General features: G+C 46.3%; 1 protein-coding gene across 1 annotated transcript in view; it reads left to right on the top strand.

Moving 5' to 3' along the window:
* The window catches only part of LOC137868735 (retinoic acid receptor RXR-alpha-like), a 56,322-nt gene that overhangs the window by 10,282 nt on the left and 27,324 nt on the right, over nucleotides 1–18,716 (top strand). Inside the window, exon 2 of the mRNA XM_068705633.1 lies at nucleotides 14,020–14,133. Within this exon, the coding sequence (XP_068561734.1) occupies nucleotides 14,020–14,133 (114 nt within the window). The remainder of the gene's footprint in view (nucleotides 1–14,019; nucleotides 14,134–18,716) is intronic.

Genomic DNA, 18,716 nt, shown 5'->3' with positions numbered 1-18,716 from the left:
GTTTCAACACCTACAGTCAATTTGTACTCTGCGTTCTACCGCGGGGGGGGGGGGGGGGGGGGGGCACTCGCTGTACATTTGACCGTCTCCAAGGCGTGAGCGAGCCCTACCTTCATTTGCTGATTTTTTTTCTACGATTCACACGAGCCCCCCCTCCCCCCCGGCGCCTCCCGTCTCACCTGGGCGAGGTCTCCTCGTGGGCCGGCGCGCGCTGACAGGGAGGAGAGCGCGGAGGTACATGCTAATGCGGCGCTGATCAAAAGGGGCGCATCGCTGTCTCCCTCTGATGGGCCTACTGATGCTCCCCCCCATGAGAGCTGCAGTACGCATAGGCAGGAGCAGGGCAGTGATCAGAGGGAGAAAGAGGGGATGGAGGATGGGGGGGGGAGGAGGAGGAGGAGGAGAAGCAAAGAGGGGGATAGATGACATTGAACAAGAGAAAGATGAAGAGCGACATCCAAGGAATGTGATGCAGTTATTATTGAATCAATACCGTTCTTTTTTTTTTTTATCAATTGAACATCAAGAATAAATGGGTTTCCATTGAAGTTGCCTTCTTTATCGGGTTATCTGGATGGAGGAGGCAAACATGCACATGGTCCATCATCTCTCTTTCTATGGTGACACTGAGCTGATTCTTCTTCTTTTTTTGTTATTTCCCATGTTGCTCGGCTGTTGGCCTACATCTTTCCGCATGACTGAGCCGACAAGTTGGACTCCTTTCTAGGAATGCTGATGTTGATACAGTCTACTGTGTGTGTGTGTGTGTGTGTGTGTGTGTGTGTGTGTGTGTGTGTGTGTGTGTGTGTGTGTGTGTGATGGACTGTGCATATGCAGAGCAGTGTTATGTAGTTTATCTGTGTGAGGATGTGTGCTTGTATCCGTGCAGGTCAGTTGAGTCGACATGCTGTCATGTAACGATTTATTCACATAAAATATCCAGCCGACAGGCCAGTTGTAGAAAAACTGTTGGCAGCTGAAACATTGATATAAGTGCTGCTACTAACATGATTGTTATTATTTTCTATGAATCAGTGGATTAATTTTTTGGATTAATCAGTTAGTTTATTCAATAAAATGTTATAAAATCTTGAAAAATAAATGGCAGCTACAGTTTTCTCCATTACCATTATATAAAACAGAACTTTGGGAAATTCTTAAATTGTTAGTTTCATACTTGTATTTGGGGGTTCTACTAGAACGTGTACATGCGTTAATGTTCAAAAAACAGATTATTTCCGCATTCACTTCTATCTGAAACGACTAATCGATTAATGGATTAACAGATAAACGAATCGCAAATAAGTATTTTGATAAGCGATGAATTGTTCCGGCTCGTCCTCACGCCCGTCCATTGATCCAAATCAGCCTCGCCGTTCCGGACCCGACTCTTTTTATTTTTTTTGAGAGGATGCACCGTTGCTCAGCTCTAAGCCAATCTGACGGTCCGTCTCTCTTGGTCAGTAATTGTTATTTGAGTAAAGAGCTTTTTCCCCGGGAGGTAGATTTAGTATTTTTGGAGCGGCCTTCTGCCTCGCTGGCTCATGGCGTCTCGCGGGCGTCTGCAGGTAGACGTCATGGATGACATTTCAGCGGGAGGAAGGACGCCTCGAGCCCCTCGGAAGGTGCCTCGACCTGGACCTCGCCACAGTATCATAACAAACCACAATCTTTGGTGTCTATGCACCTGGGGGCGTGTGCCGTCACTCCTGGTCTACACAGTAAAACTTCAAATAAATCTCCTCAAGTTAACCAAAGAATGTAATATTTAACCTCATACATGCCTCTAATGAATACCAAATGATTGTTTACTTTGAAGGCAAGAAAATAGTCATTGATCTTAAATGTGGAGAGTGTGTATACAGCAAAGGGCAGACCTGTGGAAACCATTTATTTGGGACGGAAGAGCCGCATGTTGGTCCAGGGCCTTCAGTGGCGTTGCACCACGTTGATTGGCTCGTATCCGGTGGGGAATCTCCGGTTAGGCTTCACTCATTGAAATCAGGAGTAGGCCATGCTGGTGCGGGTCTTTAAATCGGAGGAAAGCAATTCATGCGGTCGGGTGACGGGTGGATGATTTATGCGCGTATCAGGATGACGTCAAAGCCGGTCTCCAGTCCAGACAATCCGGCACACTTTCCCTGTCACTTCTGTAAGAAGTCGAAACACGCGAGATCTTTTGTTAATTTTTCTTTGTAAACATTTCCCCGTGCTTTGCTTTCACGGAGGATAATGGACAGCGCATGATACAGCCATTAGCCCGTCACAGTGGGGCTATCTCACACCGGAACCGTGTTCCCTCCTGTTATGATCATTTTCATGCTATCTCAGGCTCCGGCTTTGTTTCCCCGTCTCAGAGGGGAAAAAACTCTTTAATGCGCCCGTTTTTTTATTTTGTTTTGTTGTGCTCGCTGAAAAGCCTCTCTTCCGACCCAGAGCGCAGCGTAGCATCCCGCTCTGCTGCGCCGAGCCTCATCCTCCCCCGTGGAAAGGGAAATAATCTATGAAATGAGAAGTACATTTGTTGTGTAAATGACCACACGCTGTAGGATATTTAATCCTGCCTGCAGTCGGTCCCAGTCATGTGACTTGACCTAGATTTGTCTGCCCGTCTCTCCTCTCTCTCTCTCTCTCTCTTTTGGTGCTCTGCTCTCCCTCCTCTCCTTCCTCCATCCCTCTTTCACTCTCGCCTCTCCCTCTCCATTCTTCTCCCTTTTTGTCCGCCCCCCCTCATGCTGGCTTTTGTTTCCGTTTCTTTTTTTTATCATGACTGATCCAAGGATTTGTCTTCCTCCTCTTGGTGTGTTGATACCTGTAACTATTACTCTGTCCTTTGCTCATGTGCTGAAGACAAACCAATTTTATAAAATCTGTCATGTGACGGAGGTGACGCTCTAACCCTAACCCATGAGTACAACGCATCACAAATAGCACGGAGTAAAGACTGATGTATGCGCATCAACAGAAGTTATTAACAATTTGTGAGCTAACATCAGTTAGCTTTTGGTTTAAAACAGTTTTTAAAGAGATGAGGGAGCCTAGATCCAGTCTAGTCTGCACTTCATTCCAAACCCGAGGAGCCCAGGGACCAGTCTCTCGGAGCCTCATTCTCTTAACTGTGTCACCCAAAGTCTTAAGTTGCATAATCACCGTCAGAAAAGTGTTCTACTAATCTGAAAAGCTGTCCCCCTTCTTTTTACTTGGAACCGTCATAGTCTGACACAGACGCCAAATGTCTTCTTTTAATGCTTGATTGTTTTCCTGGCAAGTTGAAGCTCTGTTCTTCCAGTCCAGCCAGTCAGCAGGTTCACTATCCTGTCCTTTAAAAGTGGACCAAACTAAAAAGTATTTGCTGAGGGTTGTATTGGAAGGAGAAAATGTACGTTTTTCATCTCGATAGCTCCCGCTTCTATACATCGCGGATGAAATATTCCTGTCAACGTTTTTTCACTGATCTACTATGTGCATGAATCCCTTCAGTTCATCAGAAATGAATTTTTTTTTTGGACTTAATTAAGCATATTCTATGTGTTCTCGTAGGCCCAGATTTCAAACACACTCATGATATCATCTCATGATGCCACTTTGCTTCCACAGCAACCTTCACCTCCCAGAAAGATCAGGGAAAAAAGCCAGGCAGATTATCTTCAACTAAACACTGCGGCCACATGAAGAGAAAAGAAAAAGGGAGCGGGGGGGCCGACTTGCGAAACATGTCCTTCTGCATCTGAGAGCGGGGCAGATTGTTGAGCAGATAGGTGAGCGCTGTGGCTCAATGGACGTCGCTGTAAGAACAGCTGCAGGCTGCTCGGCACGGTCTCCGCTGTAACGATTGGGTCGCCTCTCGGAATGCGTGGCATGCGTCCATTCCTGAAGAGCACAAGGGATCGCCCGGGCTGAGCGGTAACACCGTAACCCACAACAAGCCTCGGCCACAGCCGCCTGTCTCACTGCACGCCTCGCCTCTGGGTGGCTTTTCACGCATTGTTCTACGTGCATCCTCACGAGCTGTTCTCCCGGCCGCCACCGCCGGCTGTCACATGCTCTTGTCTCTCTGCAAAGGACCAATTGGTGATGTAGCGTGGATGGTAAAGCTTTCAGTGTCGAGGCGTGTGAAAGAAGAACTCAGTGCTTTTGTTCAGTGAAATTACAATGACAGTTCCCCCCCCCTCCCTCTCTCTCTAAATCCACTTCCTTACAGCACAGAAGACGAACAGTGGCGTTGTATTATATTCACAGCTCAAGGCTGGACTGCTACATTGTCAGAGAGGAGGGTGTATCTTTTATTTGTTAAGTACATTCTAGGGGGGAAAAAATGTATTAAAATTAATTTAAGATTTCTTCTTATAACCACTCCTGTCAAAATAATTTTTTTGCCATGAACCCTTTTGCAGGATTTGCCCACTTAAGAACAACCAATATGGATGTTGTGCCGATATTGCCGGATTCGGTATCGCCGACAATGAGGCCAATCTATTCAGTTCAATTCTACGTTTGTGTTATGAACGGTATGAGCTGGAATTTGAATTACTGTCGCCTCTAGATATTTCATTTTTTTTTAACACATTTGTATGGAAGGAAAGTTGTGTGGTTTAGATTTTCTTAGTCCTCATGTATTTTAGATTTAAAAGAATCTTGCGTCAGCCTTCAACACACTGGCTAAATAAATATAGTGCACGGTTAAAAATATACAAAATGTGCTCTTGCTTGTAGCTTAGGTGCCAGATGGTTATGTGTTTATTTGTAATAGCCAAGGTACAGCAGTGTGAAGCCATGCCATTAAAACGGGACCCGAAACGTTGACACATGAAGGTTCACTCGATGAGAGAGCCCATGAACTCTTCTTTCCAAAACTTGACTTTGCTGTTTGCGCAACGGTTTCCTGTCCAAGTTCTCCTCGGCCCGGCCCGGCTCAAAGTCAAACACAGAATCGGAGGTGTGCACTTTACAACCAATTTACTCTGGATTCAAAATCCTGGAAAGGATTATTTCAATATATATATATATTTTGTTCCATTCTGGATTCTACTCCCTAATGGAGCTTTGCAGTCAACAGGCTGGAATCCACATTGCTGATTTTAAAAAGCCCCCATTCATATCTAATATCTCCAGTTTAAAGAGGCATTTTAACCAAAGAGTGCACTTAATCCCTGCTTTTAAAACCGCCCTGCGACCGGTCTGTCTTGTGTAGTTCTTATTCGACAGTATTATGAATTCTAGTGTTTTTATTGTCCTTGTTTTTTTTAGTGCATAGCCATGCGCAGCAGCTGTGGCTCCAGATGTTTTCACTTCAGGTTTCTGAATTATATACCACTCTGTGTTAATGTTTCACGCAACAGGCTCAAACGCACCGTTTCTCCATGATAAGTTTGTGTTTGAATCAAGCTTTCAGGAATGCAGCTGCATCTCCCTTTCAATGTTTCTACGAGCGTATAGGAACTAGCTGTTGGGCGGCGGAGAGCAGAAGACGTGGGCGGCAAAGCTCCCGTTTTGTCCTGTGTGTCTCATGCCCGTTTGCATCCTCTGAGCGTGGACGCATGAGGCATGGAGGAGGTTAATGGGAGACTCTGTGGAGTCAGTTTTAGCGGGCTCCGGGTTCTTCCACCAGGGGGGCAAAGGTCGCCTAGCTGTACCACACCTCACTTGCTGCCCGGGAGCAACTCTGCACCGTCACGCGGGAATATTCATCTCCGTGCTCTGAAGCCCAGCTTCATTTTTAACATCAGTCGCTGGAGGAGCTTCTCTTTGATCACTCCCAAAACGTCAGCCGCGCTGAAGGGAAACCGAGGTCCACGGACTAAGGCCAGAACCGTATCCGATTGCACCCATCAATCAAGGCTAAAAATAGCCGTTTCCACGCCAGATTAAAGCAGTGCAATCTAGGGTGAATCCCTCAAAAATATTGGATGCATTTCCAGCTGAGATCCATTAGAGGACGCACATAAAGCAAAGTTTTACACCCCCCCTACCAGTCTCTCTGAGGGCGATATTTCACGGCTGAGAAAGGGCCAGTGTGCGCTGTGCCAAAGGGCTGTTGGCGCGGGCAGATCGTCCGTCATGTGAACGGCTACTGTAGAGATCGGCGGAGGGATAGATTTTTAAATGCTTCCTTGTGTCCATTCCCCGGGTGAAAGGAGCCTCTTTCACTCCCGCCGCTCTCTACCAGTCCAATCACACAAATTTGATTAGAGCCGTTCGCTCTAGGAGCTGCTCTGGCTGCCGGGCAGTGAGGGCCCCTAGCGCCCCCCCCCCCGACCCCCACCCTCCGGATACAGACTCTGACGCGCAGCACAAGCCGTCTTTGAGCCGGCCCGCTTCTTTTCTTCCCCTCTAACCTCATTTACCACACACACACATACACATACATACATACATACATACATACATACATACATACATACATACACACACACACACACACACACACACACACACACACACACACACACACACACACACCACTGTCTGTGGCCGCTCACCAGCGGCCTGCCTTCGGCTCCATCGCGTCGCAGAGAGTGAGACAAATGGCTGTTATAAATTATCAGGAGTTGCCGCTTCGGTGTCGTATAAGGTTAACCCCGGCGCTGCGTAATGTTTTACACAACGTTCGCAGAGGAGGCGGGGCTCTGCGTCTCTGTGGGAAAAGGTGAACATGAGCCACGGCCAAAATACATCCACGTGTCATTCAGCACTGGAAAACTCTTTTGTTCATAGCTTCATGGCCGTTGCGTCTGCAGGTGCACTGTGTGTCTGGAAGCAATCGGGGTTCGATTGTTTGCCACAGATGTACATGTGAGAAAGATGTCAAACCAAGATTTAAAAAAAAAAAATCTATAGCGACCAATCCAGTGGCTCGTGGAGGAGGCGGGTTTCGGATGTTCACAACGGAAATTGAGCCCGTGTGCGGAGCTTTGTCAGTGGCGGATTTATTTTAGCCACAACCACAACCACACTTTCAACTAGTTGTCTCCAGACGCGTGTTCTGTGCACAAAGTGACAGAGTTACACCTCTGGCTCAGGGAGAGTAGTCATAACCCCGGTGTCAACCAGGGTTTCATTATGACATATTTCTTTAAAGTGAGAGGAACATAAGTCACCGTTCAGTATGAATAAGGACAACATAGAGTTGAGGCGATGGTTGTTTGGCACAATATTTCAATGCAGTTTTGTCCCTGTTTCTTGTTGGGGACAAAAAAAATCCTGAATTTTAAGTCAACAGAATTTATCTTTTTAAATTTCAAACTTAAAAGGTCTAATAAGAAGAGTTCCTGAGAAGTGCCTCAGGTTTACAGATAGACATGTGCTGCTCAACAATACCGTTTTTTACAAAGGTCATCTTTGTCAGCTCTACCTTTCTCTGCAGATGCCTTGCAGCTCCAAAAGCCCCACCAGGGCAACTGCACTTTCACCGTGTGAAAGTGCAGACTCAGTTTCAGTCAAAGTAGGAAGGCATGTTTTTTTTTCGTTACAGAAAGGTGCTCTTGTTCATTTCAAAAGCGCCTCAGTTTAAGTCTCGCAAAAAAACACAGTGGCTTAATAAGTCATTCAATAAAGCTGTCCAGTTAAACTTTTTTATTGCCAGCGCAGACCTCAAACGGCAGGTCGGTTTGGTGACTCACAGCTTGGGGGAGGGGGGGCACTTTTTGGGGGGGTTTCCAGCAAAGCGAGGGCTACTCGTAGCGTCGACCTCCTCGCCATTTAACGCAGAGGTTTTTAAAAAGTTTTGCCGCGAGTGGTTCTGGTGTGTTGTGGCTGTCAACCTGAAAACATTATGTCTTCCAGGCAAGGTCTCCATGGGTATCTGTGTCTGCAGATTTCCTCTAATCTTCCATTGGTGCTAAAAGGAAGCCCTCAGGTGGCGGATGTTGCCCTAATTCATCCAAGGCCGAGAAAATGATCGCTCTAAAGAAGCCACAGCGAGAAAGCCGGTTAGCATTCCGTTCCTCTACGTACCTCTACTTGTACCTCGATACGAGGGGCGTCCTGTTAGGTTTGACACAATATACCAAATTTAAAAAAAATGCAACATGCTGCAGAGGCCTGAAGTCATCTGGTGGGTCACCTTATGTCCCCCCATGGTAGGGCTGCTCAGGGGCCCTTCAAGGTCTCAGTAATGGCGTCTACCTTCAACCCCGAAGGTCGTGTTTCACAAACTGAAAGAAGGCGATCAACCCAGATAAACATGTAAACAACAACAAAATGATTTGCGTGTGTGTGTGTGTGTGTGTGTGTGTGTGTGTGTGTGTGTGTGTGTGTGTGTGTGTGTGCGTGTGTGTGTAAAGGATGTCTATTTTTCCAGCAAATATGATCGAGTACGATCAGCATGTAGGTACTGCCTCCGGTAATCTGCACGAGTTTTGCTTTGTTGTCACGATGCATCTGCTCGGGCTTTGTTCTGGTTGAGATAAATAGCAGCTTAGAGGCATGTTTAAATTTATCTTCTTTTTTTTTCTCCTTCAAAATGGATCTCATCGAAAGGGGAGGGAAGACAGTTTGCTGATGGAGCAGATATGCTCAGAAAGCAGGTCCAGTGCTTTCCCGGGATCACAGAGGGATGAGGAGTGTTTTGATTATGAGCCGACGGGTCCTGAAGTGTCTCTCTCGGCTCTTTACAGAGCGCTCGCTGAAGTGAAGAAGTGGAGAGAGCTGCTTCAGAGCGGTAATTGTTGTTGTAATGAGACGCTGGTGCAGTGGATTAGCTCTCTTTAGGGGGAAAGCTAACATCAGACGATCATTAAGTCTCCTGCTCGGTGTCTTTTCATTTATAGGAAGACGGCACGACACGCTGACAGGGAATGTGTTCGGCACACTTACAGAAAGCCTTGACTTATGGGTGATTAGGGCTGCAACTACTTCTCCTTATTGACTAGTCTCGCAGTGATTTTTGAAATTTATCATTTAGCCTAGAACATGTTCCCAGATGCTAATGGTGAGGTCATCAAATTGCTTGTTTTGTCTGATTTTGTCTAAACAAACTAACTTCTGCATTGGCTTCACTTTTAGGACCTAAAAGTGAAGCCAATGCAGAAGTGTCTTAAACTTGCATTCTCTCTAATGGCCATCAGGGGGCGACTCTCTGGTTGTATAGAAGTATAGAGGTCTCAATCTCTAGTTTCAAGTCTTCTTCAATACAGCATGATGTTCATTTAGTAAATGATGGTCCATTTAGGGAAAGGGTTTTCAATTAATATTCAACAAGGTCCAGTTAGAGAGAATTTCCTCATGCAAAGGTCCGGAACATCACAATAATGTCCAACTTGCACTATGATTTAGTACCATATACAGCATATTGATGCAGCCAACATTTGTGTTATGTAGTCATCATCTGACTGTCAAATCAAATAAAGTTCAATTGAATGATGTCTCGACAATATTTATGGAGCTGGATGAATTATAAATAATACATAATCTAATAATAAATCCATGTTCGTCTCTCATTTCAACTAAAATAAGGGCTGCATTTAAGAATAAATTACATAATGGAAAGTTTTTGAAAAATGTGACTACAAATAAAATAAAGTAATTCATTTTAGAAAAAAATTATTAAATTCAGTTTATTCAGGGTGAAGTGATGTCAACCAAGGAAACCACGATATTATATTTTTCTCATCTTGTGCATGGACTTTATCTGTGGTTATTAAACTACTTGTTTCACCTTTATTCCTCTCTGTTTACATCATCGTTGGTGTGTGTTAGGATTCTGATCATATTGGGCTCTTGGGTTGTTTATTATCTGTGACTTCATTTCAGATGTGAGTGGGTACGTTTGCTCAAAAGATTAGTGCTTTGTCTCATAGTGACGCTTCACATTACAGCTTTTAATAATCGCCACTAACTTATTAATGTATTATTCTCCAACTACTCGGTCTGTCACCCATCTCTCCTGTGTGTGTGTGTGTGTGTGTGTGTGTGTGTGTGTGTGTGTGTGTGTGTGTGTGTGTGTGTGTGTGTGTGTGTGTGTGTGTGTGAGAGAGAGAGTCGGGAAGTTTATCAGAATACACATATTTGATTGGCTGAGCAGCATCACGTCATGTGATTTACAACGCATGTAATTGGTCGGTGTGTTTCCTGGAAAGCTGCGCCGGTTAAAATAGAAGCGCTCCGTCAAAATGTAATAATTCTCAATTATATGTCCGGTTGTACTCCACCCTTTTAATGTCACTTCTGGTTGCAAAAAGGCAAGATGGCGACGGCCAAAAACCGAACTCAAACGCAAACCGATGGAAGATTCTTATACAGTGTATGCTAAAAAAAAGAAAAAGAAAAGTAACCCTAACCAGCAAATGGAAGGCATGTTTGCTTGATAAATGGTTTTAATGGTTAATCAGTGTTCATTCATTGTCAAGTCTTCCGTCCCGCCAAATGCTACGAAACTGATCTCTCAAGGACATGTGGGCAAACACTGGAGTCCCCCAGGCCGTTGTAGAGGACGGACAGACGGGAGGGGGGGGGGGGGGAGTGCAGAACAGTCTTTAACAGGTTCTCCGTTCCTCATGTGGAGCTCCGAGGTTCTGCTGCAGTACACCGCTGAAGGTGAACGGCGTTCACGACGGTGACCGCGACGATTGATGGCTCTCGTTCTGGTCCGTCTTAGCCCACGGAGTCCCATGTGGGAACGGCTTTTTTTCCTCTCTTCTTTTTATTGCACCTGGGAGATGCATTAAGGGCACAATGAACTTTGACCTTGGGCTAGATCACCCTGGCAACGCGGGGCACGGACAATCGCTGCCCTTAAAGAGAGCTGCGAGCTCTTTTCAGCTCGTATAAACGCTTGAATGCGTTGCATTCAAAAGGCTGGAGTTTGTGGGCTCTTGTAAAGTCCTGCGAGCGCTTTCCCTGATGTGAGAAACGAGAACGGACCGTTAATGAAAACCCTTCCCTCGCTGCTCTTATCGGTGGGGTTTGTTATAATGCCGAATGTACACACCTTTGTTTCATTAGAACCTTGTCATTAAGCCATTCTTTTATTAGCCTTATATCAGTAATAAAAGGCCGTCTTTCATTAGAGGAACATCTCAAAGTCCTGCCTTCATTAGCACGAGCTTGTAAACGCTGGCTGCCATTTCATTAGCGGCCTATCTTTAATGAGGAAACCGCCAGCGTGTTTACATTGCTCTGATCCCCCTCCCCCGATCGCCGCTAAGGATAATGCTGATTGGCCTCCGAGTGGGGGTGGTGGTGGTGGTGGTGGGGAGGGTGTTTGAGCTCGTCCCCCCCCCCCCGAAGTTTGGATCATACAGTTATTAAAGCCGATGAGATCCTCGCTGCTCAGAGGCGAAGAGCAAGATCAAACGTTCCTGTAATCAAGGTCCCGCTTAAAGCACACGGGGCCGAGGCGCATTGATGTGGAGGACTTAATGACGAGACGTGCGGCGGTCTCACCGCTCGTGACGGCAGATCCCGGGAGGAAGAAGAACCTGCGCAGACATGTCCGAGCCACCGCTCGGAAAAGCAAAGCCCCTCCTCTGAAAATGATTCACAGTCACACGCCTCTGAAATCCAAATATTTGCTCTGTTTGATGACTCGTTTTCTAATTTGATTTCTCTGAAAATGGTCATGTATTTTACATTGACATTGAAAAAAGATGGCGTGTGTTTTACTTCAAGTGAAATCTTAGAGGGAACACCATACTTTTAACGTTGCTCCAATGTATGGCTTGCAGTGCTGGACTCTTTTTCTTCTTTCTTTTTTTTGGGGGGGGGGGGGGGGGGGGGGGGGCTGCTGTCTGCTTGGTTTACTCCTGATCTTTGGAAAAGTCCAGTTTGACTGGGAGCCTGGGCTCACATGTTAATGCCTTAATGTTCAGCGACACTGCTCCGAGCTCCATGCCATGTGTCATTGTTTGGCCTTCAACCCCCTTTGTGCAACCAGGAATGTGCCGTGTTCCTGGAGAACTGATTCATTTGGGAAAGACGAGGGGGGGGGGGTCTGATGTACAGATGATGGAAAGATGGAAGGGTTGGTCGAGAAAGCTTGGAAGAAAAAGGCCGCACGGACTAATTAATCAGACTTACATATGCTTTATGTGTTATGTGAAACATCTGTGCACTAGCATTCTGGATAATGTTATTTGTGTGCATCACTACCATCATCATGGCCATTGAGAATCTTCTATTGGGGCTGATGATACACAGATAAACCCACATTTTGGCAAGTAATACTGAAATATTGATAGATTGCACCCGAGCAAAGGTGAAAAACATATTTCGTAGTGTATTTGCAGTGAAGGAATCCCTTTTAAGATTGACAACAAATGTACTGCTTTGTCCGAACTTAGTCACAAACACGGTCTTGACTGGAATCAGCCGTCTCTGGAGCTGTTATTATGTAGCATCAAAACACGTAGATTGTCATCACCCACGCCCCTTTCCAGCATGCCATAACTCTTCGTGGTACCAACGATACTGTGTTTAAGCGTTGCTGCTGTTGTTTTCATTCTAATTTTCTTTTCAACGTCTGATAACAGCCAAAGCGTTATTATTGTTAAAGTGCTCAGTAACACGGAGATGAGACGAAATGACGAGATGACGCGTGTTTGCTTCTCCTTTAATGAGTCTTATTAAGCCATTGTTTGCTCTCGCCGGTCCAGACTTGCTTTTCCTCGTCAGTCCCCCGCTTCATCCGCAATGCCAATTCAAAGCTCACACACACACACAGACACACACCTTTTTTTTCTTCCAGCATCCACATAACCACACACACACACACACACACACACACACACACACACACACACACACACACACACACACACACACACACACCCTTATGAGCAGCAACGCATCAGCATCCCAGACGGCTTATCATGGGGAACTAATTCAATATCCCTCCGCCTGTTTTTAAATGTCACTCTCTGAGCTCATCCGGAGTGACATGTTTTTCATGGTGGAAATAAAGGCGCTTTATTGGGCTCAGAAGGCGGTGACAGGAGGGGCGGTGGTGGGGTGGGGTGGGGGGGGGGGGGGGGATACTCCGTCTGCCGCTCTTGACGTTTGCTGGAAATCTAAAAAAGGTCCTCATGAGGATCGAATAAAGTTTGGGATTTTTTTTTCCCCATCAGAGATGTGCCGATGAGATCCGCATGATCCGCCTAGACGAGGACGGAGCGAATCTTCGTCTGGCGCCACGCACACGTTGCTGCTCTGAGACCACAGTGTCAACTGTGACGTGACATGCCAGCCGCATGCCACTTTTAAGTCCACAGCACCTACAGGGACATTCAGGACAAAGAGGCCGTTAGAGGCCGCAGGATCAGAGTAGTTTCATTGTTGGATTCAACTTTGTGGTGTATGTACTTTTTATTTTTTCAATGTGTAATGCTTTTACTGAAGAGATATTCCAGCAAAACCTTTCTACTGTAGGTTTATTTATTGCTCTTGCTCTGTGCTGGAGAATGTCACTGACGGGTGAATGCTGGTCTGGAGGAGAGGGGGGGGGGGGGGGGGAGGGAGGGAGAGGGGGAGTACAGCCTACTCAGTCGCCTCATTGTGCCGGATAATGACTTCCCTATTGAAAATGACCCCCCGTGACCCCAGAGACAGACAGTAAGTCGGCCTCGTCCAGCCCTCCCCCCCCGAGGCACCCTCAGCGTGATCTGGCATTTTGCTCGGCACGGAGCCGCCAACCTCGGCCCCCTTCCTCCTCGGCCCGGCCCTACCCGGCCTTCTGCTGGGGGCTCCGTCTGCGCTCTCTGAAGCCCTCACCCAAGGGTGCAGCAAGCTGGTGAGGTGTGTGGGGGGGGGGGGGATCAGAGCCAGGACCAGCTGGCTAGAGAACTTTGAATGTGAGAGGTTGGCCGGGGTCTGACGGTGGCCCGATGCTGGCCGGGGTTTTAGTTTTAAACTTGCTCTTCACCCCAAACGAAGCTGGAGTTTGTCATATCGCCGTTGTCCTCTTTAACGTCGACTAGAAGACTTTTTTGTGTGTGTGTGTGTGTGTGTGTGTGTTCTTTCTGTTTTATTCCGTCCCCATCTTCTCTTTTCTGTCTTCTCACGTTTCCTTCATGTCTTTCATTCCAGGGTTCCTGAAGCCCCAGTGCTCGTTGGCTCATCCCATGCAGCGAGGTCGCTCGGGCGAGGCTTGTTCCTGCTTCAGCGGCATGTGTCACCTCCACCAGCGTCGCCTGTCCACAGGTAACACTCACTGTGTAAAACAGCCAAGCTGCTACCCGGGTACTTGTCGGTAAAATGTAGGAGAATGCTTGTGAACTAGCTTTTAAAAAAAAAAAAAAAAAATAGCATCTAACTTGATTTAGTTTGTTTTAAGACATCGAAGGCAGTTCAACATGGTATTTTTTTAAGTATTGCTCTGCCGCACACACACACACACACGCACACCAACGCCTGCAGTCAGAGGTGTGGCTGGGGGCTGTTTTCGGAGGAAGTGTTCAGTCTGGTTTTCCTGCTTAATGGTATCTTTGCATGCGGAGCCCCGGTGACGGACAAGTTAACAGTTTTGCTTCCAGATCGGCCACTTCCTCCAAGCAGCCCCCCCCACCCCCGGCACCCAGCCCCGACCCCTCCCTCGACGGACATCAGTGGATACCCTGAGCTGAACCGTCTGCTATGCGACTAATAGACTGTCGGCAGAGCCGCGCAGAACATGTGGTTGATGCAGATCCAATTTATTAACTTCTTAATCACTTCATCCTGCATCTGTCCTCAAACTCGAACCTCTCAGTACCTGGAAGAAGTAGCAGTACGTTCAAGCTTGTTCTGATGTTTTGTGTTGGTTCTGAAAGGATGTCTTTGAGCAGAGCTTTAAATACAGATACAGAAGACCTTATTTTTGTATTTATTGTTGAACACAAGCATTTGCGTAATAGAAACCGTGTGCTTTTGAATTCGCTCAGAGTTCTGCCTCTTTGTTCTGTTTTTGGGAGCACTAGCGATTAATCGCTCCTTTCTGCTTTGCTTGATATCAATCATTTCTGCCCTACTTGAAGTGCTCTTAGCAGTAGGATTCGCTCCTTGAAGTGGTTCATTGGATTTTTAAAAAGGTACAAGAAAATATTATTCACTGTTCTGTTGAATCATTCTTCCGGTGGTCATGTAATGTTCTCAGAACCAGGACAAATGAGGGAAAACACTTCAAATGTTCATGAAAGGGCCTGAAAATGATTCAATGTTCTTTTTGTTTATTTTGCAAAGACGTGCTATTCCTCTTAAGGACTACAAAGACATCCCACCTCAAAAACATCCACTGTTCTCTTTTATAATTCCTAAATAACAGCGAACATCACAAAAAATCTGTCCAATTAGAATCTGAAAAGCAAAAGAGATCATTTCTTTCTTTCTTGCCTCTACCAAAACAACCTTTAGGTCTATTTTGGCATTGAAATAATTCCCTTATATCTGCCAATAGGCTATAAAAAATCAGAAATAAACAAATCATACAATCAAATTTACCAATAGGATTACGACCAACTCCATTACTGCAAACATTTCCTTGTCTTTTCATTGTTTTTGTCAAAGTTTTGGCCTCAACAATCACAAACAAGACCGTCTTCAAATGGACAGCATATTGCTATAATATAATATATATATTCGATACCCAGACTGTGTTTGCCTGGTTGTTGCACGGAAACGACAACACTTATATTTGTCCAACATGTATAAAGAAATGGCTGCCGTTTTGTGTTCTTCCTCCTCTAAGAATAAACTAGACAATGTTAAAATCCTCCTACGTTTCTCTTTGGGACCTAAAGGATCTATGTTTCTTTGAGAACCCACCACCCTCTCTCACAGGCATGCTTCGCTGTTTCTCGGACGTGTTTCGGCACGATCGGCGAGCCGCACAGCCTTTTCCACCAAACCCCCCCCCCCCCCCTGTCTTTTGTGTATTTTACTGAGCCATCTTGATTGATTGCAGCATTTTTTACTGTCACAGCCTGCAGTAAGGGCGGACGCATTTCCTGAACAATTAGGAGCATCTGGATTAGAAGTGCAGTCTCGCCCGTAAGCATGTCAAAAGTTTTCCTCCTTTGTGTTGTGGCTATTTTAAGAGCCGCAACACACTGGGTTACAAGACACCTTAGATTGTTTTGTCTACCTTGGATCCAGGGGCAAACGGAGGAGGAGTGAAAGTGTCGAAAAAGAAAATTATTTTGTTATCTTTTCTTGGTAATGCAGCCAAGAGCAGAGTGTGCTTCTCGAGAAAGGGAAGTAACCGTTAAGTCACGGCAGCAGAGGCTGGACAGCCTCAGACTCTGGAGTCTAAAGTTTACCGACCCTGTAATAACCCTGGTGTCTAATTATGGAACGTGTTACTATAAATCCACCAGTGTCCCCCCAGAGCACGCGGTCGTCCTCCAGTCTCAGTGTTCCAGCTGCCGGACAGCAGGCCGCAATGACAAGGGGGGGGGGGGGGGATGGGGTGCAGCGGTGACCAAGCGAGAGGTTTCCGGGAAAAGGCTTGCGAGCCTCGCCCCCGGGGGGAACCGTATTCAGCAGCGATCTGCCGAACTCCGGGCCGCGCACTGATGTGGCCCGGCTCTGGTTTCGGTGGTTTTACATTGTTTGGGCTTTAAAAAAAAAAAAAAAAAAAAACTCTTACTGGAACGGGACTGTGAGAAGCGCAGTGTTCAGGGGACCTTTTTTTCCCACAAGATCATTCCAAAAAAGCAAAAATTGAGTGTTTTTTGTTATGAGAATAAAGAGTCATGATGGGGAAAAACGTTCTGTTCTTTTTTCTTTTTTTTTTTTTTGAATTGCGGTGTATGAGGTGAGAGCAAGAGAGAGAGAGAGAGAGAGCATAAAAAGAGAGACTGCATTGAAAACAGGGCTTTTTGAAAAAAGGCTCCTTACAATGCGGGCCCTTGTGCTGTGATTTGGTCTGTCCTCGACGAGCTGAGCGGAGGAATGGAAAAGATTAGCCGCAGGAATGTCTGGGGTGCCCTCAAACGGAGCGGGGCCGCGTGACTGGCCAATGGGAGCGAGGGCCTGCGGAGCGGCGGGCTAATTTTTTCCTGATGAACTCAGCCGCCTGCTCCACAATGCAGTCTGATTGCCGGGGCTGAACCCACATATGGTCTGTGTTTGGAGGGTCCAAATGACGGGACCAATTCTGCCTCGGGGAGAAAAAGGGGGAGTGGGGGTGTTGGACGTAGATGATTATTACTGGCTCCCCCTCTTTTTTTCTTTTTTTCCCTTCTTTTTTTAAATTTCATTGGGTTTAGATATGGCGGTGTGCCGGAAACGCCCACCACTTGCTGAGGTTTACCCAACCAGGTGCACTGTTAGCTTTGGATTCATCACTCTTCATTGATGATGTGTTGTGCACATAAATAGCGATTGTGCCCAAAGCCACTTTAGTGTTTGCAGTGGTCCCACCTCATTACAGTGCCTCAGAATTATCTCACTGCCTCGCAAACCCCGCCAATTAATTTGGAGCCCATTTACTATTCAGAGTACTTGGAAAAGTGGCCCCTAGAACCGGGCCAGAGTAAACTACAGGAACATGTAAGTGCCCCAGAGTGTGTGTGTGTGTGTGTGTGTGTGTGTGTGTGTGTGTGTGTGTGTGTACACACACATGCTCATTGTTTTGTTTTTTTCTCTGTGTGGCGTTTTTCAGCATTCGCGCGGCAGTAAAAAAGCCATGTGGTGGAACTCTGGAGAGAGAGGCTGCATGTGTTTGTAGACCTTGTGGTCACACAGCAGGGTTTGGGACCAGAGGTTGGGATGGGGAGACGGAGGAAGCTAAAGAGAGAGGTTGGAAGGGAAGGGGGGGGGGGGGGTTAAAGTGGCTCGGGGCTCCTCATATTTCCCATCGTGGGGTCCTGCAGAGGTGAGGAGGGTCACGGAGAGGGAGCTCGTTAGCCTAGGCCCGCTCCGCGCTCTAATTGGCTGGCCGGAGTCGGCGCTCTCGCCGGCTGCTTCCTGTTAGGGTCAGGAGCCATGAGGGGCCGGAGGACGCCAAGCTGCCGATTATGAGCCCTGGCCCCCCATTCAGTCAGGACACACACTGCGGGTTATTTTTCATACACAAACTCCAAGTTTCCTGACTCATCTTAAGCAACAACCAACTAATCTCAGCATTTTATTTTAATGATGATGGGGGACTGGGGTTTGTCATAACTGGGATAAGAGCTGCCAAACAGTTCTGTTAATTGGCTGTTAGCTCATCCGATACTGTGGGATGTATTGGCTGGGGTTTACCAAGATATACAAACTCTTCCTGCTGCTCTTTGAGGTCCCTGACATTTGAAGAATGCCTCGTACATTTGTTGTAAAACCGGGATGGGAAACACAAATGTAATCTCGTGAAATGATATTATCAGGAGGAGCCTTTCCTGGTCCCTTATACGTAAACATGAGCACAATGATAGCGTGCTAACATCCGGCATGATTAATATCGCTCCCTATTCTGTGAGCTTAATTGAAATCCACCTTGTTTCAGCGTATTTGTTAAACTTCACTGCAGTTAGTAATAGTAATTTACACAACTTTTTAGTTTACATTTCAAAGCAATATATTAAACTTTATTTCTAGTTATTGCTGATTGATTATTCTTATTAGTATTTTTGTGGGCAGCACAATAATCACCATCGATGTTTCTGTCCACCTGACGAATACAAGTGTATTATTTGCTCTACTTTTAGCTCCGTATTTTGGTCTCCACCAACTCCCGAGCGAGAGATTGTGCTCTTTAGCTGCTGAATTCTCCACTATGTTCACCAGTTGGTCTCTTCTAACATTGACTGTGTGATTTGTAGCAT

The sequence above is a fragment of the Cebidichthys violaceus genome, unplaced genomic scaffold (genome assembly GCF_023349555.1).
Source record: "Cebidichthys violaceus isolate CVI_PGR_0920_01 unplaced genomic scaffold, fCebVio1.0.p SCAF_12, whole genome shotgun sequence".
Taxonomy (NCBI): domain Eukaryota; kingdom Metazoa; phylum Chordata; class Actinopteri; order Perciformes; family Stichaeidae; genus Cebidichthys; species Cebidichthys violaceus.
Note: the sequence above shows the minus strand (reverse complement) of the source record. Positions and strands in the feature narration are given on the sequence as shown.